The sequence below is a fragment of the Schistocerca piceifrons genome, chromosome 4, assembly GCF_021461385.2.
Source record: "Schistocerca piceifrons isolate TAMUIC-IGC-003096 chromosome 4, iqSchPice1.1, whole genome shotgun sequence".
In the NCBI taxonomy this organism is placed as follows: Eukaryota; Metazoa; Arthropoda; class Insecta; order Orthoptera; family Acrididae; genus Schistocerca; species Schistocerca piceifrons.
Window position 1 is genome coordinate 516629878 of NC_060141.1, and position 26765 is coordinate 516656642.

Genomic DNA, 26765 nt, shown 5'->3' on the forward strand with positions numbered 1-26765 from the left:
CAATACTTTAGCAGCGTAGAGATGGAGACGACTGCTTTTTATTTCAGATACACCGTGGAGGCAATCTACGTCCACGCCGGCACCACCCAGTCAAGCGCCGACTCTGACGTGGTGGTGTCAGTAACCGACGTGATCGTTCACGACAGCTTCGATGAGATGGCGTACACGAACGACATCGCCCTGCTCAAGGTAAACTCTACCCTTTCCATAGCCCTCTTTCGTTCCTGGAATACAGCATACTGTTAGCAATTAGTCTTCCTCACAGGTTTATTTTTATCGTTTCTAAGTTAAAAAAAACTGCAGCACCAAGAAGGAGTTGTGCAACAGAAATGAAAAGTAGCAGGCGTGTTTCTACATCTCGAAGATGATGTCTAATTAGATTCCGCGCCAGCCGAATGAGGGTTGCGCTGGTTGCACCACTTTGAGGATGCAAATTAGTTTTGCTTTAAATATAAGCTGAAACGGTCATGAGCGTTAGTTACCTTTGAGATTGGACATGATGAGTTGATGTTAGTGAAGGGGGCCTTTGAGACTACAAAGACGCAATTGCGAACCTCTCACAGGGTCGCATGAGATTCTGTAATAGGACTACGATAAGCTGAATGTTCCTTCTGCGATATTGCAGAAAGACTTGGCAGTGATGTACCCACTGTACATGAAGCTACCAGCAATGGTCAGGAGAATGTAACGTAACAAGAAGACCGGACTTCGCGCGTACTCGTGGCACTATCCAGAGGGAAGAACATTGTTTGACTTACGGTTAATACGCGTCTTACTGCACCTGCAGCAGCAATTTGATCAGAAATTGGCATCACAGTGACAAAGAAAAATATTACAAATCGGTTACTTCAAAGACAACATCGAGCCAGATGCCCTGTATCGTACATTCCTCTGGCCCCAAAACAACCCCTTTAGCGACTTCAGTGGCGTCAAGCGAGAGGTCATTGGAGGACAGGACGGAGGTCCGCTGTTTCTTCTGATGAAAACTGGCTGTGGAGACCAGTTGAGGACCTGCACCCAACCTGTCTGTGTGCTAGACCCACTGGACCCACACTCTGAGTTATGGTCTGAGGTGCGATTTCATATGAGAACAGGATAACGCACGACAACATACTGCTGTTGTAATCCAATGTTCTCTGCAGTATATATACATTTTGGCATGGCTTGCTTGATCGTGTCATCTGTCTCCAATCGAGCACATATGGAACATCATCGGTCGATAGCTTCAGCGTCATCCACAACCAGCATTATCCGTCCCGGTACTGACCGACCAAATGCAACAGGCATGGAACTCCATCCCACAAGCTGACATCCGGCACCTGTACAACACAATGCATGCACGTTCGAATGGATGCAGTCAACATTCTGGCGGTTACACGGTTATTAATGTACCAGCATTTCACATTTGTGATGGCTTTTCTTCCGCTTACATTAACGTGCAATCTAGCAATGTTACATAGACAAATGTATTCCCGAAACTTGATACACGAAATTAATTATTTTTTGGTATCGCATTTCTTTCCGTCAGTGAGATAGCATTATTGTTGTGGTTGTTTGGACCACTACTTAATAGTATGTACTGTGGCATTCTTTTCAATACTAATTTTGTTTTAATTTAGAATTCTTAAAACTTAATACACATCGTCTATGCAACGTGATCTAGGCGTTAAAGCCTTACATTGCATATCCAGCGGTCGTCATTTGTGGATTCGATTACAGAAAATGAAGAAATATGAAACTTCCTGGCAGATTAAAACTGTGTGCCCGACCGAGAATCGTACTCGGGACCTTTGCCTTTCGCGGGCAAATGCTCTACCATCTGAGCTACCGAAGCACGACTCACGCCCGCTGCTCACAGCTTTACTTCTGCCAGTATCTCGTCTCCTACCTTCCAAACTTTACAGAAGCTCTCCTGCGAACCTTGCAGAACTGGCACTCCTGAAAGAAAGGATATAGCGGAGACATGGCTTAGCCACTCTCCGCTGCAGAGTGAAAATCTCATTCTGGAAACATCCCCCAGGCTGTGGCTAAGCCATGTCTGCGCTATATCCTTTCTTTCGGGAGTGCCAGTTCTGCAAGGTTCGCAGGAGAGCTTCTGTAAAGTTTGGAAGGTAGGAGACGAGATACTGGCAGAAGCAAAGCTGTGAGTACCGGGCGTGAGTAGTGCTTCGGTAGCTCAGATGGCAGAGCACTTGCCCGCGAAAGGCAAAGGTCCCGAGTTCGAGTCTCGGTCGGGCACACAGTTTTAATCTGCCAGGAAGTTTCATATCAGCGCACACTCCACTGCAAAGTGAAAATCTCATTCTGGAATGAAGAAATATATCAGCTATGGCAGTAGAAAATTTCCGGTGTAAGAAGTCACCATTATCGTGAGAAGGAAAATATAAATTGAGGGTTGCGGAGCGGACAGACATGGAGACCTCTATCGAGCCATTTGAATGGGACAAAGCCCCGGAAAGAGGAAGAATCAACTTTGATCAACTGGATTAGAATGCAGTAAGGAGTGGAAAAATGATATCCACTCGATATTAGGAGGCTAACAGAAGAAGTTATGTGTCTCCATCGGCCAAAGATCCCAAAACAGTCACTGTTCGGTTGGTTGGTTATATGTAGGGGGTCCGCATTCGGATGACATGGAGAGGACTGGCAAGGGGAACTGACGATGAAAAGAAGAACGGTATACCAACGAAAAGGTAACATTCCATGAGTTGGAACATACAACATCATAAATCTTTAAGAGGAACGTAAATCAGGAAATCTGAAAAGTTAAATGCAGACGATAAAACTAGATATAGCAGGGACGAGCCGAACATGGGGTAACATAAAAAATATCAGTGAATGGCATGACAAAGGAGGATTTCTTTCGTGTAGCAAGGTAGGGCAATAAGTGAGAAACTGTGGACAATTGTGCAAACGGATTATTCTCCCTAGAGCCGAAATCAAATAAGTGCTAACAACAATAGATCAGGTATATGTGCTAACGTTACAAGGAGCAGATGACGAGACAGAGAGAGGTGTGGGGAAAGTGAACGAATAATTTATCATACAATGGAGATAGAAATCTAATAATCATGGGTATTGGAACCCTGTAGTAATCTAAGCAGCAGAAGTCACTTACCTTAGAAAAAAGGCTCGATAGTAAGAATGAAAGGAGAGAGAGTTCCTCAACTCCTGCAATACATTTCACTAATATCGGAAAATACAGCTGAAAAGTCATAAGAGGCGGAGGAGGAGGATACGCTGTAAACGCGGTGAGAAACTGGAAGATAAGAGCTGCGTTTAATCGTAGTGCAAATATCAGATATTGGAGAAGATATAGACACAGATCATATTTTATGAGGAAGAGTGGGCTGCAATTGAACAGAATTGTTGAGGATAATCAGAGTAAAACAATGAGGAATATTGAACTAGTATCCATGTGCAAGTGAAGCTTTTGCCGTTGTAGATGCTGCAATGATGAATTCCACACTTGGTAATTACGTCAAAGATGTAGGGGCAGCTCTATAAAGGGTAATCGTCGATGTTGAAAGGATATACGTGGGTGAAAGACAGTTAACTGTAAAGAAATTGAGAGTAATAGAGAAAGGGATTTAACTGATTTACGAAAGAAGGAAACACAAAATATTTCCAGATAGAAAAGTATATCGCATTATTAGTCACTCAGGAATGAAATGAAGACCAATATAGATGATGGCCGTTCTCCAGGAATTACTAAAAGTGGAGAAAAATCATAAGAAAAGATCTTGCAGAGCGTCGAAACGAGACAAAATCCAACAACCTACTATTTGCTGTAAACATTTACTTTATAAAAAAGGAAAGAGAAAGCACAGAAACTACAGATCTACTAGTCTTCTCGTAGTAATTTAACAGGATCTTCTAAAATGTCAGCTACACACAAAAGACGGGTTTTATTCTGCCATTTTAATAAGTTGACTTTAGAAATGGGTAAAGCATTATGGATGCTTTGATAATTATGAATGAAATTACTTGAGTAATTTTGAGATATCTTTTTACACATCTAACCCAACACGACCTGAGAAACGAAGCACTGATTTAGTTGAAGAAAATAAAGTGAGAAATATGTACGTCGATGCAACAGCTCCAATGCGGCTCCATCACAATTATGAGAAATCAGAGTTGAAAACCTACCCTTTATCACCGGTGCTAATCTAAGCAATCCCAGCAGAAGTTCTCAGACTGAGTAAATGAAGAAGGATTACGTCTCAAAATAATATATGTAAAGCAGCCTAGGTTTTCTGGCACACCATTGAGTTTGCATCTGGGGCATAAAAATATCAGTATCCTGTGGTGAGAATTATTAGAAAAAGCAGGCCATTAAACCAGTTACATCAGGAGGTCGTATATTACCAATACATAGAAAAGAATGTAATACCGAATGACACAGAAGTTCGGAAAGGAGAATCAATTTTTATAAGCCAATGTAGGTTGTTATGCCAGCTGCCTTTATTGCACCATTTTCAGACATCTGTGAATGCTGTAAGAAAAGAACAGTAAACAGATAAGAAATATTGCTAAATTTCGTTATGCTTCATATTACAATTGTCATAAAATTACTCAGATGGTGTTGGTGATGTGTGTATCACATTTAAAACCTGTTTCGCTCTTTTGTGTGGGGTATACACCTGTTCCCACACACACAAATGTCGAATGTCATACGTCTTTCATATCACATCGCACTTCAAAGCGCAGATTCTACATCATCTCACGGAAGTAAACGCAATAACAGCTATCTTCCTGGTCCTTTCAAATTCACTTAACAGCACAATGTCTCTTTTGCTTCGTCAAACATAAAAGACCTGTTGCAGAAACGCGGGAAATGAGCGTCATACAAAGATTACACTTAACATGACATTTTGCAGAAGTCAGAGATTATCGTAACAGGGAGTTAAAGTCATGTGGCTACAGCATTGCATAATTGCACAAAATTTTTAATAAAAATATTACATAGTGTAATTTGAAACTACTTGCAGCCATTACTAGTAGAATCAATTATTCGTGACACTACGCAGATGTTTCTAAGAGTCATTAAACATTTTATTTTTTTTAGTTATTGATTATATGTCACTTCTAAATATGATCGATACACACGTCGCCAGTACACTAACCATAAAGCAGCAAAACACAAATCTGTGAACTGTTAAAATTGTTTGGAGATTTGCATAATACTAAAATCATTTACATTAATTATTGCTGTGTATAATAGCCGTCTTAGTAAGACGTTACTAAAACTGTCGCATGGGTTCGTTTTCACTAAACTAGTACATTAAAATTAAACAATTTAGTCAGCAGTAGAAGTTAAAAATCCACTCCTGCTTAGAAACACAGCGCTGCTCTGCAAAAAATTCCGACTGAATTCATGCACACAAAAACAGTCCCTCATGTTATTCTATTGACACCGAACCAAAAGTACGAGTAGAACTGGCGAAAAATCCTTTAAAAGTTTTTTACATGTGCGTCTGTTCATTTAACATTTGTGGTAGCCCATTTTGAAACATGTCCTTATATGTCTTGCTCTTCCAATATGTTCATGGTTTCCCCCCCAGTCTGTTCAGTGTTTAAGTTTTACTTTATGTCCAACATGTAGTGTGGCTGTTTCCTCTCAGATGGATAATAAATATTAACGATTTGTTTAACTCTTTGTGGTGTGTTCTATAATCGTTCTGTTAAAACTGATCTCCATTTGCCGTGAGTATAATTTATTGAAATCCCCTCTATATCTTTCGCAAATGCCAGTTTGAATGAAAGGCGGTTCTTTCAGTATTTTATGATGTATTCTGCAATTTAACGAGTTTTCAGTACAGAAACCAACTCGAACCTTTGTATTGTGGAGCATATGTACTAAATTATCTGTTTCCTTTCAGATGTATTGCATGACAGTGTATTTTAAATTTTTTTCCCTCGCTATAGTGATTTCGTCGTAAGTCTAACGGATTAAGCATCAGAAAATATCGTTTGTTCATAGGAAAATACCACGGTCATCATTCTCAGTGACCAATAAAAGAAAAAAGTACATGAATTTTTCATAAAGAAAAACCTGACGAGGATGCTACAAATAAATTAAATGCATAGATAAAAAATGCTTAAATTCAGCTCTATTTTCACGGGACAGGAAATTAAAGTTTGTGTAATTATGAATCCCGAAACAACCAGACTAAGGGTTGCACCAACGATATATAAGGAGGAATCAATGATTCTTCCATTATTGAGTGCAAAGTTAGTCCTGAGTATTTTTTTTAAGAATCTTAACAGCTTGATTAATATACATTTTTATACTAAATTTATGTTTAGAAAATAGCAAAACTTAACAAAAGAGATTAAACATCCACACAAACTTCCCATTAGCAGAAGCAATACTCATTTTTAGGAAGGACTGATTAGAATATGGCAAAGCCAGTGTGATCAAAACATATTAGTTGACTGTAACATTATAGTTAGTGCTGTTGTACAATTTCTTTTCAAGTGTAAACATAAAAAGACAACCTAGCAATAGGAAACTGCCTTATGAGCATATTTGTGAACATCTTTTTTAGCTGGATAGAAAAGGATTTTTTTTTTACTAAATTCAAGCAGAGTGCTGATAAAATCAAAGATTACAGATGATATGTTGATAACACACGCAGCATCGAAGAAATAGTTTACATACTCAAACAGCTAAACTACATCTATAAGAATTTGAAGATTACCTCGTAATTAGAATTTCAAAATGGTATTAACTTTCTCGTTGTAAAATCAATGTATTAGGAGTTTCTTTGGCATCAGTTCGTTAGTTTTCCATGTAAGCGAAGACACTGCTGCCGCTGACATAGTGACCAGGCCAGGCCAGGCCAGGTCGAAACATATAATGTATTTGAAGACCGGTTCCATCGCTTTCTACTAATGCACAGAAAAGTTCCCCCAGTGGTTGTTAGCTGACAGTCAGGTCTCATTTCTTGCAGTTGGCGCAACCGCTGTCGTTCTCGTCGACCATACAGGCGGTCTCTCTTCCGTCATCGGGCCAGCAGACGTCTCCCGGCACCACAGCCACCGTGGTCGGCTGGGGAACAACCGAGGTGGGTTCACTAATGGTAGGAGGATAACGACGAAGTGAGCCTCAGAACACCACGCACTGTACTTGACGGTGATGATGGTGATGATGATGATGATGATGATGGTAACAGCTGGGAGTGAGACAATCTCGGTGATGGCATATAACAGTGCTGTACACCCTATTTGTTTCAGTCGTCCACATCCGTCGCCAGTGCCCTGCTAAAGGTTGACGCCCCTGTCTGGTCGGACGCAGACTGCGCGGCAACGTATGAGTACTACTTCATGTCCCCGAGGGAGACCAACATCTGCGCTGGAGAAGCCGACAGAGGAGAATGTGGGGTGAGTGGTCGTATTTTCTCTTCTTCGTTTATAAATCTATCTGAAAGTTTCTGACTTCAAACGTCTGCTGTGTCAGGAAGGTGAACGGTGTTCCCTTGATTTTCACTACGCATTGTCCTTCTTCTTCTTTTATCAATCAACTGTAACCATTCTCCGTGTATAAACTTCAAACCCACGCTAATGTTTTATATGTAACTCACTACAAAAGTTAATGTAAGAAGAAAAAGAGTATAGCATCACAAAGCTGAGCAGAGGCAAACCAGTAGTCGTGAATTATATTCGTACTTGTAAACAGGACGAATCAGATGTATCTATATTACTTGTATCTGTGTTGTGGTCTTCTGTACAGAGACTGGTTTGATGCAGCTCTCCATGCTACTCTATCCTGTACTAGCTTCTTCATCTCCCAGTACTTATTGCAACGTACATCCTTCTGAATCTGTTTAGTGTATTCATCTCTTCGTCTCCCTCTACGATTTTTACCCTCCACGCTGCCCTCCAATACTACACTGGTGATCCCTTTTTGCGTCAGATTATGACCCACCAACCGCTCCCTTCTTCTAGTCAAGTTGCGCCACAAATTTCTCTTCTCTCTAGTTCTATTCAGTACCTCCTTATTAGTTATGTGATCTACCCATCTAATCTGGAGCATTCTTCTGTAGCACCACATTTCGAAAGCTTCTATTCTCTTCTTGTTCAAACTATTTATCGTCCACGTTTCACATCCATACATGGCTACACTCCATACAAATAATTTTAGAAACGACTTCCTGACATTTAAATCTATACTCGATGTTAACAAATTTCTCTTCTTCAGAAACGCTTTCCTCGTCATTGCCAGTCTGAATTTTATATCCTCTCTACTTCGACAATGATCAGTTATTTTGCTCCCCAAATAGCAAAACTCTTTTATTACTTTAAGTGTCTCATTCCCTAATCTAATTCCTTCTGCATCACCCGACTTAATTCGACTACATTCCATTATCCTCGTTTTACTTTTGTTGATGTTCATCTTACATATCTTACATCCTCCTTTCAAGACACTGTCCATTCCGTTCAACTGCTCTTCCAAGTCCTTTTCTACCTCTGACAGAGTTACAATGTCATCGGCGAACCTGAAAGTTTTTATTTCTTCGCCATGGATTTTAATACCTATTCCGAACTTTTCTTTGTTTCCTTTACTACTTGCTCAATACACAGATTGAATAGCATTGGGGAGAGGCTACAACCCTGTCTCACTCCCTTCCCAACCACTGCTTCCCTTTCATGTCCCTCGACTCTTATAACTGCCATCTGGTTTCTGTACAAATTGTAAATAGCCTGTCGCTCCCTGTATTTTACCCCTGCCACCTTCAGAATTTGAAAGAGAGTATTCCAATCAACATTGTCAGAAGCTTTCTAAGTCTACAAATGCTGGAAACGTAGGTTTGCCTTTCCTTAATCTTTCTTCAAAGATAAGTGGTAGGGTCAGTATTGCCTCACGTGTTCCAACATTTCTACGGAACCCAAACTGATCTTCCCCGAGGTCGGCTTCTACCAGTTTTTCCATTAGTCTGTGAAGAATTCCCGTTAGTATTTTGCAGCTGTGACTTGTTAAACTGATAGTTCTGTAATTTTCACATCTGTCAACACGTGCTTTCTTTGGGATTGGAATTATTATATTCTCCTTGAAGTCTGAGGATATTTCGCCTGTCTCATACATCTTGCTCAGCAGATGGTAGAGTTTTGTTAGGCCTGGTTCTCCCAAGGATGTCAGTAGTTCTAGTGGAATGTTGTCTACTCCGGGGGCCTTGTTTCGACTTAGGTCTTTAGTGCTCTGTCAAACTCTTCACACAGTATCATATCTCCCATTTCATCTTCATCTACATTCTCTTCCATTTCTATAATATTGTCCTCAAGAACATCGCCCTTGTATTGACCCTCTATATACTCCTTCCACCTTTCAGCTTTCCCTTCTTTGCTTAGAACTGGGTTTCCATCTGAGCTCTTGATATTCATGCAAGTGGTTCTCTTTTCTCCAAAGCTCTCTTTAATTATCCTGTAGGCAGTATCTACCTTACCCCTAGTGATATGCGCCTCTACATCCTTACATCTTTTTTATAGCCATCCCTGCTTAGCCATTTTGCACCTCCTGTCGATATCATTTTTGAGACATTTGTATTCGTTTTTGGCCTGTTTCATTTACTGCATTTTTATATTTTCTGCTTTCATCAAGTAAATTCAATATCTCTTCTGTTACCCAAGGATTTCTATTAGCCCTCGTCATTTTAACTACTTGATCCTCTACTACCTTCACTATTTCATCTCTCAAAGCTACCCATTCTTCTTCTACTGTATTTCTTTCCCCCATTCGTTCCAATCGTTCCCTAATGCTCTCACTGAAACTCTGTACAACCACTGGTTCTTTCAGTTTATCCAGGTCCCACCTCCTCAAATTCCCACATCTTTGCAGTTTCTTCAGTTTTAATCTACAGTTCATAACCAATAGATTGTGGTCAGAGTTCACATCTGCCCCTGGAAATGTCTTACAACTTAAAACCTTGCTCCTGACTCTCTCTCTTACCATTATAAAATTTATCTGCTACCTTCCAGTATCTCCAGGCTTCTTCCATGTATACATCTCCTTTTACGATTCTTGAACCAAGTGTGAACTATGATTAAGTTATGCTCTGTGCAAAATTCTACCAGGCGGTTTCCTCTTTCATTCCTTCCTCCCATTCCATATTCACCTACTACGTTTCTTTCTCTTCCTTTTTCTACTATCTAACTCCAGTCACGCATGGCTATTAAATTTTCGTCTCTCTTCACTATCTGAATTATTTCTTTTATCTCATCATACATTTCATCAATCTCTTCGTCATCTGCGGAGCTAGTTGGCATATAAGCTTGTACTACTGTGGTAGGCGTGGGCTTCGTATCTATCTTGGCCACAACAATGCGTTCACTATGATGTTTGTAGTAGCTTACCCGCATTCCTATTTTCTATTAATTATTAAACCTACTCCTGCATTACCCTTATTTGACTTTGTATTTATAACCCTGACCAGAAGTCTTGTTGCTCCTGCCACCGAACTTCACCAATTCCCACTACATCTAACTTTAACCTATCCATTTCCCTTTTTAAAATTTCTAACCTACCTGCCCGATTAAGGGATCTGACATTCCACGCTCCGATCCGTAGAACGCCAGTTTCCTTTCTCCTGATAACAACGTCCTCCTGAGTAGTCCTCTCCCGGAGATCCGAATGGGGGACTATTTTACTTCCGGAATATTTTACCCAAGAGGACGCCATCATCATTCAACCATACAGTAAAGCTGCATGCCCTCGGGATAAATTACGGCTGTAGTTTCCTCTTGCTTTCAGCCGTTTGCAGTACCACCACAGCAAGGCCGTTTTGGTTAGTGTTACAAGGACAGATCAGTCAACCATCCAGACTGTTGCCCCTGCAACTACTGAAGAGGCTGCTGCCCCGCCTCAGGAACCACACGTCTGTCTGGCCTCTAAACAGATACCCCTTCGTTGTGGTTGCACCTATCTGCATCGCTGAGGCACGCAAGCCTCCCCACCAGCGGCAAGGTCCATGGTTCATGTATCCATAGACAAACATAAGAGTGGGATAGGGAGTATTACATGAGATTGACAACCAAGTAAAGAGTCGGGGTTTGTAGTTGTGAAAAATTAAGACGTTGATATATCCATTTATACGACGTAAGAGTTAGCAGCGCAAAAAGCCAGGCTATGTAATCCTCTATCGAAAATATAGAAAACTTGAAGATGGTGGGGTCTCTTTTTGGTATAGCATTTTGTTTACAGTTTCACATGAAATATGAAAAATGGAATGTGAAAACTCTCACCAGTTTAAAATAAATTAATTTTTATGTAACAGGTAAATGGAGTATATACACTGATGCGAACAAGTCACACCATCAAAAGCAATTAATTTAGAGTAATGAAATTTCGGAAATTCATCTTTCTTTCCGTGAAATATATTTGTGTGATTAGCGTTGCAAGATCACAAGTTAATGTAAGAGCGAGGTAATCCATTGGAATTGTGAAATGGTGATATACTAACAACCGGTGTAGCCACCAGAATGTTGAATGCAAGCATACATACGCGCATGCATTGTGTTGTACAAATGCAGGAAGTCAGTTTGTAGGATGCAGTTCAATGCCTATTGCACTTGGTCGGCCAGTACGACTATTAATGCTGGAGTTGACGATCCTTAATGGTCCGTATGTGCTCGATTGGACACAGATCTGGTGATCGTGTACGCCAAGGCAATACGTCAATACTCCGAAGAGCATGTCGGGTTACAACAGCGGCATGCGGGTGAGCGTTATTCGGTTAGAAATACGCCCTGGAATGGTGTTAATGATGGACAGCACAACAAGTCGAATCACCAGAATCGAGTACAAATCTGAAGTCAGAGTGCATGGGGTAACTACAATGGTGATTCTGGTGTTATACAAAATCGCAACCCTGACCAAAACATAGATGTAGGTCCAATATGTCTAGCACGCTGAGAGGTTGGTTGAAGGCGCTCTACTGGCGTCCTTGTTACCAACACTTGGCCACCCCCGGGCTCTAAGAAAGAATCATCTTTCATTAGAAAACACAAAAAAATCTTCATCCTGCCCTCCAATGACACACTGAACTAGGTAGTGGAGATACTTTGCGGTCAATAGAATGCACGCTACAAGGCGCCTGGTTCGGAGCTGTCCTTGAAGTAACAGTTCTTTGTGTCACTGCGGTGCCAACTGCTGCTCAGATGCAGTACGATGCACCAGGGTCATATACGGAAGACGATGTTCTTCTCTCTCGGTAACACCACGTAGCCATCCAGAGCCTAGTCTGCTTGTGACCACATATTATCGTGATCACCGCTGCCGTTAATCATATACATTAGCTACGTTCCTGCCTATCCTGTTTGCAATACCGCAGAAGGAGCAACCAGCTCCACATATTATAGCTTCTCGTTCATCTCAGCGAGATGTTGACAATGGCGTCTATGTAGCCTTAAAAGGTATTTTTGCTGAGATCATTAACTTATCACATGAAATCTCAAAGGTGACTAATGCTCACCACTATTACAGCCTGTATTTAAAGCAAAGCTGATTTGCATCCTCATAGTGGCACTACTACCTCCATTCTTACGCGATTGGAGCAAAGAGTGAAAAGGCATCATCTTTCAGATGTACGGACACGTCTACTAAATTCCGCTTTTTCCTCGCAGCTCCTTCCTGGTGTTGAGATTTTCATCCCGTTACTGTACAGTAACTTCACTTTAGAGAATTTATAGATGATCTAAAAACAATACTGGTCTTAAGTTTGGCTGTTAAAGAAGAATATTTAAATCTTTATAGATATTTGGCAACCGCGTAATGAGCGATAGCCTATTTCAATAGAAAAATATTTTCATATTTTGAGGGCAGTATCTCCCAACTTCTGAGACAGGTAATTCCTTTGTAGTATGTTTTGCATTCAGGGAGAAAAATTCACTTACTGAGAGACGGAATTAAGCGAAGGTGACTAAACTGAAAGTATTTGCAACACGGTGATACAGTTTTCAGGAAAGAGAATACACAAAGTCTAGTTGTATATCTCACTGGGGCGCCGTGGTGAGAAACAGACACTGTTCTGTAAACCACTGAGGACCGTACTTCAGCTGGACACAGGGTTGCAGACACTTTCAGGAACAGATATATGGACGCTCTAGGCTAGTAATGCATTTGGCCCCAACACCCCATTATAAAATCTTACGGCATCAACAGCTACTTTTCTTACAAGTTGTAAGACTAACCAGAAAACAAATCAAGAATAGAAACACAACAGGATATTACTGAAGTCTGAGAATTTTTGGAATTTAGTTTTCGACTATAAGTTACATGCCTTGAACTAACGGTGTCTATTCTATCGTTTATGGTTGTGTAACCCTACGTTTTGGGGAGCGTCTTTGACTAGGAGTCAAAACATCAAATGTTACGGGTTAGAACCTAACCACTACATAATTTTGAATAAAAATCGTAGAAAACGGCGGCCTAAGACTTCTGGCATTAGATGTCACCCTCGCTCTGCCAACAGCCTTGTTAAAGCGGATGGACGAAAGCACACAGTGTCAGGGCAGTCTCTTGCCCTTTTGGCAGGAAACTGTATTTAAAAGGCTGAAGACTCAGCAATAACCCACGTTATGAGGCTGTAGAAGTCAGTGGGAAACATTACATTAAAAAAGCAGTAGGGATACCCACAGGATGTGTGCCATGTAGTTGAAATAGGGTCATTCTGATCTCTCTATCGGCAAAAGATCCCAATCGCCCATTCGGATATCGTTGAGGGGACTGCCAAGGGGAAGGTGAATGTGAGACGCAGGTGGTACAGCTAATAAACGGATAACACTTTAGGAGTGGATACCTGGAGCATATAAAATTGGAACGTTGAATGTAAGCTAGGAAATCTGAAAAGGAAAACTACATGTACTGGGTGGTCAGTGAAGTGGAATGGAAACAACGTAAGAATTATGGTCAAATTAACATATGATAATCTCAGTAACAGCAGAAAGTGGAATAACGGGAGTAGGATTGGTTATGAATAGGAATATGGGGCACAGAGTGAGTTAATGTAAACATTTCAGTTGCAGGTGTAGTGTAACGACGTAAGTTTGTATAAATGATTTTCTTTTGACATATGACCATGTGCAGACTTCGTCACCTACGCCAGTAACAAAACACTTCAAAATTATTTAAATTCTTTTTGAAGTTGTCTGTGAATGGTTCTTGAACGAAACTGTAATTAAAACACCATCATTTGAGTCGTATGCGCAGAATTACGTCATTCAGTCCAATTGGTTTGCGCAAACTTTTTCAATTTGGATGTCGTTTGTTTCTTCTCAGAAATTATATTAATGCAAGTTATCTGCTTTAATAGATATTAAAACCACATTGAATAAACTTTCAAGACTCGAACCCGAAATGAACGTTGTCAAAAATTAATAATCTTGTCAAATAAATCAGTAATACTTCTTCCATAACATAATTCTTCATAAATAAATTCTCGGAACACGTATTTAAACTTTTGTAGTATGCACTAATTTATTATCTTCATATATACTATAAATAGACGTGAACATGAGCCTTGACAAGATAGAACTGAACATTTACAACATGAGTAAACTTTCTATGACGTCATTGTTGTAGAAACATTAAAAATTCTTATTTTTTCAGTTTTTAGAAGCACGACGCAACAACTCGGTTTCAGGATCTTCTGTTGCTCTTGGGCTGTCGACCCGCGACGTATAGTGGCCAGCAATTTTCTCTCTGGTCCCGGCAGTTAAGATGCTGTCTCCGTTCGTTGCGCCGCCATCTCCGTACATGAAACATAAAAATAAATACAGAACTTTAGATAATTCACAACCATTACAAATATTACAAAATACATAAACAAAACACTAAGTTAAACTTATATTCCCCTGTAAACTGGGTTGACACTGGTGGATGGATGACGCTTCAATTTCGCGTTCCACTACATACCCCACCCACAAATTCAGTTTGTCAGGTTTTAACCGAAAATAAAACTTCTTCTAAACAGGGTGTTACAAAAAGGTACGGCCAAACTTTCAGGAAACATTCCTCACACACAAAGAAAGAAAATATGTTATGTGTACATGTGTCCGGAAACGCTTACTTTCCATGTTAGAGCTCATTTTATTACTTCTCTTCAAATCACATTAATCATGGAATGGAAACACACAGCAACAGAACGTACCAGCGTGACTTCAAACACTTTGTTACAGGAAATGTTCAAAATGTCCTCCGTTAGCGAGGATACATGCATCCACCCTCCGTCGCATGGAATCCCTGATGCGCTGATGCAGCCATGGAGAATGGGGCATTGTATCACAGCCGTCCACAATACGAGCACGAAGAGTCTCTACATTTGGTACCGGGGTTGCGTAGACAAGAGCTTTCAAATGCCCCCACAAATGAAAGTCAAGAGGGGATGAGATCAGGAGAGCGTGGAGGCCATGGAATTGGTCCGCCTCTACCAATCAATCGGTCATCGAATCTGTTGTTGAGAAGCGTACGAACGCTTCGACTGAAATGTGCAGGAGCTCCATCGTGCATGAACCACATGTTGTGTCGTACTTGTAAAGGCATATGTTCTGGCAGCACAGGTAGAGTATCCCGTATGAAATCATGATAGCGTGCTCCATTGAGCGTAGGTGGAAGAACATGAGGCCCAATCAAGACATCACCAACAATGCCTACCCAAACGTTCACAGAAAATCTGTGTTGATGACGTGATTGCACAATTGCGTGCGGATTCTCGTCAGCCCACACATTTTGATTGTGAAAATTTACAATTTGATCACGTTGGAATGAAGCCTCATCCGTAAAGAGAACATTTGCACTGAAATGAGGATTGACACATTGTTGGACGAACCATTCGCAGAAGTGTACCCGTGGAGGCCAATTAGCTGCTGGTAGTGCCTGCACACGCTGTACATGGTACGGAAACAACTGGTTCTCCCGTAGCACTCTCCATACAGTGACGTGTCAACGTTACCTTGTACAGCAGCAACTTCTCTGACGCTGACATTAGGGTTATCGTCAACTGCACGAAGAATTGCCTCGTCCATTGCAGGTGTCCTCGTCGTTCCAGGTCTTCCCCAGTCGCGAGTCATGGGCTGGAATGTTCCGTGGTCCCTAAGACGCCGATCAATCGCTTCGAACGTCTTCCTGTCGGGACACCTTCGTTCTGGAAATCCGGCTCGATACAACCGTACCGCGCCACGGCTATTGCCCTGTGCTAATCCATACATCAAATGGGCGTCTGACAACTCCGCATTTGTAAACATGCAACTGACTGCAAAACCACATTTGTGATGGACACTAACCTGTTGATGCTACGTACTGATGTGCTTGATGCTAGTACTGTAGAGTAATGAGTCACATGTCAACACAAGCACCGAAGTCAACATTACCTTCCTTCAACTGGGCCAACTGGCGGTGAATCGAGGAAGTACAGTACATACTGACGAAACTAAAATGAGCTCTAACATGGAAATTAAGCGTTTCCGGACACATGTCCGCATAACATCTTTTCTTTATTTGTGTGTGAGGAGTGTTTCCTGAAAGTTTGGCCGTACCTTTTTGTAACACCCTGTATACCATATTTAACTGTTAATATTATACATTTTTCTCACATTTTCCGTAATATAAAGTCCTTGCTCTTAGATAGATTCAATCCTTTTTTTACGATATTGTTGTGACTATTTGTCACTTACTTTTAATTATGCTATTATGGTTATTCAGAACTGAATATATGGAGATTACTCCTTTTCATTTAGTAGTTGCTAGTAAATAATAATTTAGTACGTTCTTTAACGTTGTCACATTAGGACAGAGCGTTCAAATTGTGATAGGTTAGTTTCAGTTTTATTCATTTACTAGAGTTATTCTTTCCACAATATATATTACTAATAAGTTTCTCACAATAACTAATAGTACTATTTACTTTACGTCGTTCTTTTCCATAATGCTTTATTTATGCATGAGGTCAAGAAGAAATTAAGCAAAACTTTCTTTAGAATCTCGGAACGGCTTTCTTTACCTTCGGCGCTTTGTCGGGTAATGGCAATTTATTTAGGAGAAACAAGCGAGAGAGCGCCGTTTGGTGTGTTCTATTTTAACACTATTATAAATCTCTATTAAAGGCACTCTGCTATGTTCTCGTGAGCCATATAGCTCTGGACGCCCATGGTCCTTAAATTATTAACCATACCCTTTGGTTCCTACTATCCGAGTAAATATAAAATATACAAAAATTGCTTCTGACCTAACAACAAACATTTCGTCCATGTAAATCCCTTTTTAGTTATCTTTCCCTTTTTGAAGTACCGGTAGATTATTGTAGAACACTTGTTTAAACTTCCTGTCATTTCTTTAAAATAGCACGTAACTACCACGAAAAACTTCAGATGAATGAACTATGAACGCTCATCCGTATGTAACATATACTAAATATTAACTTATTTAGGAATGAAGCATTTAATTTGATCGACACTATATAATCCTTTAATTACATCTGATGAAGGTTCCATAAGAATTAACGCTTTGGGATGTACAATCTTATGAACAACATATGGACCTTCAAAGATTAAGAAGAATTTTCTACATTCCTTATTGATCTTTGAACTTTTAGGATGAGATCGTACTAATACAAGATCTCCTACCTGAAATGAGGGTTCCATAACATGTTGATTATAACTTTTAATTCTGCGTTCAGCATTTTTAACAATCTGTTCGCGAATTTTGTCGCTTCGAATGCACTGTTGGATCTCATTTACTGGTGGCCAAAGTAGAGCAGCTATTAAAGGCTCACCTATAATTCGTTTGCCTAAAATTTCTATAGGTGATAATCCTGTCGTCAGATGAGGCAATTCATTTAATATCTTTTCGAATTCAGACATTAGTTTGGCCCACCGAATATGTTTCTATGCACAAGTTCTGCATAATCGTCCTAATTCTTTCATGACTCTTTCTACCAAGTTACTTTGAGGGTGACACTTCGAAATTAAGATATGTTTGATTCCATATTGTTTTATCATATCTTGAAACTTTTGACTAATAAAAGCACTACCGTTGTCATACATAAGTCGTTTAGGAATGCCCCAGTTAACAAAGTAATTTCGAGTAAGACAGCGTATAACGCTTGCTGTATTCACTCGTTTCAAAGTATATAGTTTCACATGTTTGGACCAACATTCCATTACAACAAACACATAAGTAAATCCTCCTGAACTACGAGGCAGAGGGCCGAAAAAAATCTAATGATAGTAGATCCCATAGACCTCGAGGAATTACAGCATATAATTTATAACGCTTACATTTGTTATTAACTTTAATCTTTTGACAGGTTTCACAAGTCCAAATAATACTTCTCACAATATGGGACATATTTTTGAAATAATAATGCTTAATTAGATGTTTAATACAGTTATGAATTCCAAAATGCCCGTAACCTTCGTGAATATAAGTAATTAATTCGTACGCAACAGTTTGCGGAATGCAGATTTTCCATCTCTGGTGTTCCCTCTGCGCTTTCCAATACAACAAGTCGTTGAAATATAACCAAATACCCCGGGTGTTAATTGTTTCTTCCCCATTATTAAAGTTTTGTATAAGTTCCCTATATTGATCCTCATTTCTTTGATTGCATTTAATAACAGTTACTATCCGTTTAACCTTACGTTCGTTCTCCTGAGTTAAAAGTAAATAAACGTGGTAATTTGTTCCTGGTTCTTCCGCAATGTTAATATTCTCCATTCTTACTGGAAGTCTCGACAAAGCATCTGAAGCTACATATTGAGATCCTTTTATATACCTAATTTCGTACTGAAATTCTTGCAAGCATAATGCCCAACGTAATAATCTACGGTGAAGTAACCGGCAATTGTTTAAAAAGGTTAAAGCCTGATGATCAGTATATACAATTTTTTTTCTTCCAATTAATAATCCTTTAAATCTTTGAAAACCCCATACCACTGTGAGAGCTTCCTTCTCGGTTACAAAATAATTTCTTTCATGTTTATTTAAAGTTCTACTAGCGAATCCAATAGGCTGATATAATGCCTTTTCATTGGTCAGATCACCTTGGAATTTTTCGCAAGACACACCATAATCAGAGGCATCTGTACACATACAAAAGTCCTGATTGAAATCTGGATGGTATAACATTATCTTATTAAAAACTTCCTCTTCCTCTTTTCCCCAGAGCCATACTGATTTCTCTTTTAATAAATCGAGTAATTCAGGATTAACAATATCCTGCCCTGGAAGAAATCTTCTCAGAAATCCTACCATTCCTATGAATGATTTCAGTTGTTTCCGAATTCTAGGACTCGGGCATCGAGAAATAGCTTCAATACGTGCTGGGTCTGGCCTAATACATTTACTGTCCACTATATGCCCCAAAAATCTCACTTCCTCCTTTCTGAAGTAAGACTTAGCTAATTTTAAAGTAATTCCTCTGTCAATTAAGCGGTTAAACAATTCCCGTAATATCGTTACGTGTTCTTCCCACGTTTTAGTGGCTACCAAAATATCATCTACATATAAAATAATCTTTTGTAATAATTGCTGACCCAAAGCAGAATCTAACGCCCTAATGAAAGTTGACAATGATATATTAAGTCCAAAAGGTGAAACTTGGAACTGATATGATCTGCTTTCAAAAAGAAAAGCTGTATATTGCCGTGAATCCGGGTGTAATATTACTTGATGATAGCCAGCAGTTAAATCCATTGTACTCATATAACGAGAACCAGCAATCTTAAGAAGTACCTCCTCCATAGGAATAGGTCTGTCTCTTTCCATCTCTATAATTTTGTTTAATTCACGAGCATCCAGAACCAGTCGTACACCACCAGTAGCTTTCTTAACTACCCACAAAGGACTGTTAAAAGCACTATATGATCGTTCGATAATATTTTGTTCTAGCATCTTACTTATTTCTCTACTAGCTGGCTCTTTGAATTGTACTGGAATAGGTTTAAGGTTTCGTAAAGAATGGTTTTTGATCTTTAATATTAAGTTTACAAACGTAATCTTTGATTCTCCCCGGGTCATCTGAGAAGACGGCTCTAAATTCTAACAATAAAGATTGCAACTCTTCCTTTTCTTGTTCAGTTAGACAATTCGTCGAATAACATTTTTCTTTCACTTCGGTTTCGATACTATTACTAGCCTCACATACTTCATATTCAAGATCACTAGAATCTATTAATAGGTTCATGGTCTGTGTGTACTTAATCTGTAAGGATTCGTAGCAATTTTCAGGTGCTTGATTATTAGAAAACCTCACTTTAAAAGCACATGCCTTCCTATGGATGGTTAAGGAAGAGTCTTTAAAATCTAATATAGCTTTATATTTTCACAACCAATCTATACGTAAAATTATGGCCACATTTGAGTTGGCTACAACAAGTACAGAGTGAGAAATTAATTGTTTAGAAATTTCAAAAGTTAAACGAACTTCCTCAGTAATACTTTGACTTCTTTTACCAGTAACTCCTATAATTTTCACCCCAGTTACAGGTATGGTTGGGAAATTCCAATATTTCCTTTTAAGTTGAAATAATTCTTTAGATAAAATACTTACTTCGCTACCCAAATCGATTATAATATTTACTTCGGTATCTTTAATATAACCTTTAATAATGGGTTTATAAGTTATATTCTACCTTATCTGATTGTCTTCACGAAGTAAATCTTGTTGCCAATCACCTTCCTTTTGGCAGCTTAATGATAAATTGCAATTGGGTCTTGTATAATTTTGACTAACAGTTCCCTTTAGTCGACCCATACTAAAGGACTTTACTAGTTTTCCGAACTTTCTATGATAACGTCACCTACAACTTGATCTTCATTAATTACTTGAGGATGATTTACCTCATTATCGTTGTTGTGTAATTTCCGCATTTTAGAGTTATTACCCCGATTTTGTTGGCTCTCTTTGTCTTTAGATTGACGTTTTATACAACAAACCCGGCTATGATTGTTGTTGTTAAATTTTCAGGGTTCTGAATTATTATTATTTCGAGAATTGTCATTTCTACCACATCTAAATTTCTCGTCTTCCCGTTCTCTATTAAGTATATCTAACTGTTCTAAATATCCTAATAATTCGCAAGGTTGTGACCATTTACTTTCTATCATTCTTTCCTTTACATAATACGGTAACCAACTAATTAGGACTCGTATTAGATGACTTTCAATAATTGGGTCTTCAATTAATTTAGCACGGTTTAAATGCCATTCGAAATAATTCCTATAACCTCCCCCCCCCCCCCCCCCCGTTTAGAATAAGGAGGAGGGTCTAACAACTCTAAAGTTAAGTGTTGTTGTTTTCCTCTTGACCAATAATTTTGTTTAAACTGCTTAACAAAATCATCCCAGCCCCTAAATTCAGTTCTATACAGTACTGCCCATTCCGCAGCTTCTGCTTCTAAATGTCCTATTACAAATTGAATCCGTTTTTCATTACTCCATTTAGGAGATAATGAAGTTTCAAAAGCTGTTATAAAGATTATAGGGTGAAGTTCGCCTCCTGGTTTGAATACAGGAAATCGACTAGCTACATTTGAATTTGTCGTTATATCATTCCAATATTCTGCGAGAGACATAGTTGGATTTTGTTTAGATTGCAGAGACGGAGTTGCGTCGGATTTGCTTGCCGTGAATTCTTTATTTGTGTTGTTGTCGTCCGAGCTAGCAAACACGATGCGACTGTTGTCTCTGATTACATTATTACTTCTACTACTTGAAATGTTTTCATTATTATCTCATTCCGATAACCGTTTAGTAATTTCCTGTATTCACATTTCTGTACTGGATACACGGTTAGCTAATATCGATTCTCCACTGTGTTCACGATGTGAACGCTCTGTACCTTCGTCAATATTGTTATCTTTGGAAGTCTCAAGGTTACTGCATATTTAAGTAATTAAAAATTTCATGTTTTCTATTTCAGTATGAGCCTTTTGTACTCGATGAGTTAATGTCTCTAATTCTACATTATCTATTGAAGAAATTTCTACAGGTTTGGTAGATTCTAATAATTCTCTACGAACAGATTCTGTTTGCGTAGAAAATTCATGTCATAACTTATCGTTATTTTTCTCTATTTCATTTACAAGTAAGACATTGACATTATCTAGTCTCTTGGTTAAGTCAGTAATATCATTTTGCATGAGAGCTTTTTCCTCACTCGATTCCTGGATATGTTCTTCTAATCTTTTACAATTATCAGCAATCTTATTACTAAGTCCTGCTAGTTTTTCCTGCATTTCAGCTTTAGAAGCCTCTATTTTATCACTTAATTCTCGACTGGTTTCATTAAGATGTTCCTGTAACCTGTCTGTAGATTTTGTTACCTCACTTAATTCTCGACTGGTTTCATTAAGATGTTCCTGTAACCTGTCTGTATAGTTTGTTAGCTCACTTAATTCTCGACTGGTTTCATGAAGATGTTCCTGTAACCTGTCTATAGATTTTGTTAGCTCACTTAATTCTCGGCTGGTTTCATTAAGATGTTCCTGTAACGTGCCTGTAGATTTTGTTAGCTCCCCTTTAAGTTCCTCTTTTACTCTAGCCGTAGATTCTTCGTTCGATTGTTTCAATTCGGCTAAAAAATCCCCATTAGATTGTTTTAATTTAGCGATCGCCCTAAAAAGAGATCTCATGCTCCTATCGGACACAGATTGCTCTTCGTCTGACATTTCACTTCCCCACATTATTGTAAGATATTAACTAGTTACACACGCAGACGTGTAATCAACAATCCTATTAAAGCACACTCCCTATGTACAACACTTCACTTCCAACTTAAAACAGACTCACAGGACACTAATATTGTAGTTTGTAGTTCTCGGTGATCAGTGTGCTGCTATGGGCTGCAGAAGTAACAGCCGTCGATGCAGCCGCTGAGATGCTGCGACCACGCTTCCGCAACCGGCAGACACAGGAGACGTCACTGGCTGCAACCACGCCCGGCTGCACCGTAGACAGGCGAAGCAACACCTCTAATACCAGCCGGAGGAACGCCCCCCAGCTGACGTACTGGGCCTGTTAGTTTAGGGAGAAAAAGGTTGTCGGGGTGTGCAGCGTTCAGCTGCTGCCCAACAAATGCGCCTTCTCGTGGAATAACTGCTTGACCGTACTGCTTGGCTGCGCTCCGTCAGATGCCCACACCCGCGAAGTCGCCGCTGGCTGGTGAAGGCTCCACGAAGACTCTCGTTGACTTCCGAAGGACTCTTGATGGTTTAATTGTTTCGTACTTGTGTGCTTTAGTTGCACACAAGTCCTGTCACGGTCGCCACGGTGTAGTGTAACGACGTAAGTTTGTATAAATGATTTTCTTTTGACATATGACCATGTGCAGACTTCGTCACCTACGTCAGTTACAAAACACTTCAAAATTATTTAAATTCTTTTTGAAGTTGTCTGTGAATGGTTCTTGAACGAAACTGTAATTAAAACATCATCATTTGAGTCGTATGCGCAGAATTACGTCATTCAGTCCAATTGGTTTGCGCAAACTTTTTCAATTTAGATGTCGTTTGTTTCTTCTCAGAAATTATATTAATGCAAGTTATCTGCTTTAATAGATATTAAAACCACATTGAATAAACTTTCAAGACTCAAACTCACAATGAACGTTGTCAAAAATTAATAATCTTGTCAAATAAATCAGTAATACTTCTTCCATAACATAATTCTTCATAAATAAATTCTCGGAACACGTATTTAAACTTTTTTAGTATACACTAATTTATTATCTTCATATATACTATAAATAGACGTGAACATGAGCCTTGACAAGATAGAACTGAACATTTACAACATGAGTAAACTTTCTATGACGTCATTGTTGTAGAAACATTAAAAATTCTTATTTTTTCAGTTTTTAGAAGCACGACACAACAACTCGGTTTCAGGATCTTCTGTTGCTCTTGGGCTGTCGACCCGCGACGTATAGTGGCCAGCAATTTTCTCTCTGGTCCCGGCAATGAAGATGCTGTCTCCGTCCGTTGCGCCGCCCTCTCCGTACATGAAACATAAAAATAAATACAAAACTTTAGATAATTCACAACCATTACAAATATTACAAAATACATAAACAAAACACTAAGTTAAACTTATATTCACCTGAAAACTGGGCTGACACTGGTGGATGGGCGACGCTTCATTTTCGCGTCCCACTACACAGGCCTGTATCCATCAGATTCAGTAGCAAACCAATATTCCGGTATACTTACCAATGTCACAAGTAGAATGATAGAGTGTACTAGAAGTATATGAAGACACTCGAAAGATGATACAATATGTAAAGGGATATGATAATCTAATGGTTATGTGGGTTGCAATGTGGTTGTAGAGGAAGTAGTAGAAGAAAGGGATACGGTAGAATATGGGTTTGGTAGTAGAAATGAGAGCGGAGTAAGACTAATTGAGTTCTATAGCAGATTTGAACCAGTTAAAGTGCAAACACGGTTCAAGAATCACAGGAGGAAGAGGTATATTTGGAAAATACCCGGAGGCAAGGGGAAGTTCCAGCTGGCTTAAATAATGCTCACACAGAGATTTCACATTCAGATACTAAATTGTAGGACATACCGAGGAACAAATACTGACTTATACCACTATTTTGGATTGACGAAGAATGAATTCAGTTTCAAGAGAATTGTCTGGAAGAACCAGTTTGAAGTTCATGTGTGTGGTGCGATAAGAAATAACGCAGTAAGCAATTAAGTTCATGAAGAGTGGATATCTCTAAAAAGAGCAGTTACACATATGGTACAGACAAACATAAGTGTAAGGAAGGTAACTATAGAGAAATCTTGCGTAATAGGAGAAATTCTTTAATTGACCGACGTAACAAGGAAGTACAAAAATATTCAGGGGAAATACAGGAATATAGAAATATAAATCAATTAGGGATGAAATAAGTAGGATGTTCGTGGAATACGAGGCGAAACGCCTGTAAGAAATCGAAATAGAAATGATCTTGGGAAGGACTGATTTAGCATATCGAAAGGTCAAAACAACCCTAGGTGTAACAAAAAGCATCCATGGTACTAAAAGGAACTGCAAAGATGAAAAGTGTGGAAGAAAGCAGAGACCTGAATACGTGCAACAAATACTTAAAGACGTAGGGTGCAAGAGCTACTCTCAGATGAACATGTTGTCAAACGAGGGAAATTCGTGACGAGCCACATCAAACCGTTCAGAAGACTGATAAAAGAAAAGAACTGCTAACTTTCTAGTTTCGCGGCAACAAAATATCAAGTCAAGATACTTTGTGATTCCTGTTTTGTTCGTAAGGTCACGTATCTACGTGAAAGGTGCGAATTTATGTCTCATAAAAATTTACATCAAACATCTGATTGAAATATACCTGATTATGTTTCATTATTTTAGAAATTTGTACAGACTTACTCAGTTTCACTCACACTGAAGAAATTAAAAAGGGTTACTTTGTACCAGGAATTTGTAATTTAATGTTGAAGATGTGATCTAACCTCATTACTAAAGTTATAATTTTGTATCTGAAAGATTTCCTTTTGGTACTGTTGTGATCTAGTGCAAATCTTAAATTAAGATGTTTGTGGTGAATGTTGAAATAACTGGGACATTGTGCAAGCACATTAAGAGTCGCCCTAGTCATCGAGAGAAGTCTGCTAGGGAAGTTTAGCTCTACACTTACGAAACTAATTTATTGAAACCTTTCGTTATTTTACAATAAACTTTAAGATTACATATACGAAGTAAAATGATGTCATACGTGTCACGACAAAAGTTCATAATTATCACTTCAGAACCGCAAATCGAACGTCTGCTATCTCCGTAGCGGTAAAGAAGAAAGAGAATAAGGGAAAAAACATTGGTAGGATCGCTCACGTTTCGCAGGAAACTCTGAGCTATGAAGAAAAAAATGTAGAATAGTCTAATTAAATGGAAATATACAGAACTGCAGAAGAAATGAAAATCGACGAGAAGTATTGGAGAAGCAGGAAGATAATTTAAAGGCATGTGGAAAGCACACCCCTTTTGGAGAAGAAGCGGAGGCTCATTAGGCTAGGCAGACTACAAAATAGTGAAGTGGTCCATTGAAGAGAATGGTTTTTGCATCAATAGGAGGTGATTCACGTTAACAACGAGAAACATAATCCTGGTAGCCCTAGAGGGATTTAGCTCTACCTCATTACAGATATGCATGTGGTATGTTAACCAACGTACCACTTAGATCACTGGAGTTTTTCGAACGAAAACTGATCTGTTTAGCACTATTGAGGCAAAAGTTGGTCGTAGCATTTTCTTCTAAAGCACTGCAGGGCACTAAGTATTACGACATTCCATACCTCAACATAATAGCAACAATTAGAACCCTGTTTATTTTGATTTCTGTGCTACGTTTAAGATGAGGTGATGAGGTATACGGGTGGGGAACAAAATAGCGAAGTGCAAGCGAGGTGATAAACTGCTAAACAAGATACAGGCCACGGCCGTCGACGCTTATCTGCTGTACCTAGGCATACGCTTGATTGTTTTCTTGGATCAGCCACTAGCGCGGAGTCTTCAAAAGACTGCATTAGGTTCATTTACAGCGTTCCAGGACAATTCAAGTGTTGTACAATATGTGAACAACTTTAAGAATATTTCTTTCTTTTTTCAGGGAGATGGTGGTGGTCCGCTGCTGGTGAACGGTCAGCAGGTGGGTATCACCTCCTGGGGTGGTTACGACTGTGCAACTGCAGACTCGCCAGGTGTCTTTACTGAAGTTTCCTACTACGTCGACTGGATCAATCAGAACGCAGTCTGA

General features: G+C 39.2%; 1 protein-coding gene across 1 annotated transcript; it reads left to right on the forward strand.

Annotated features, from left to right (window-relative positions):
* The first annotated feature begins 21 nt into the window (after window positions 1–21).
* LOC124795963 (trypsin alpha-3-like) lies at window positions 22–26765 on the forward strand. Its single transcript, XM_047260044.1, has 4 exons — window positions 22–189; window positions 6957–7070; window positions 7240–7386; window positions 26619–26765. Exons 1-4 carry the CDS (start codon window positions 22–24, stop codon window positions 26763–26765), a joined length of 576 nt encoding a protein of 191 aa, XP_047116000.1.

What these genes read in the sequence shown, in the direction of transcription:
- LOC124795963 (XM_047260044.1), top strand. Translation starts at nt 22, where the DNA reads ATGGAGACGACTGCTTTTTATTTCAGATACACCGTGGAGGCAATCTAC. An exon ending in ACGACATCGCCCTGCTCAAG is followed by an intron (nt 190 to 6,956) that starts GTAAACTCTACC and finishes CATTTCTTGCAG; the next exon opens with TTGGCGCAACCGCTGTCGTT. An exon ending in TCGGCTGGGGAACAACCGAG is followed by an intron (nt 7,071 to 7,239) that starts GTGGGTTCACTA and finishes TATTTGTTTCAG; the next exon opens with TCGTCCACATCCGTCGCCAG.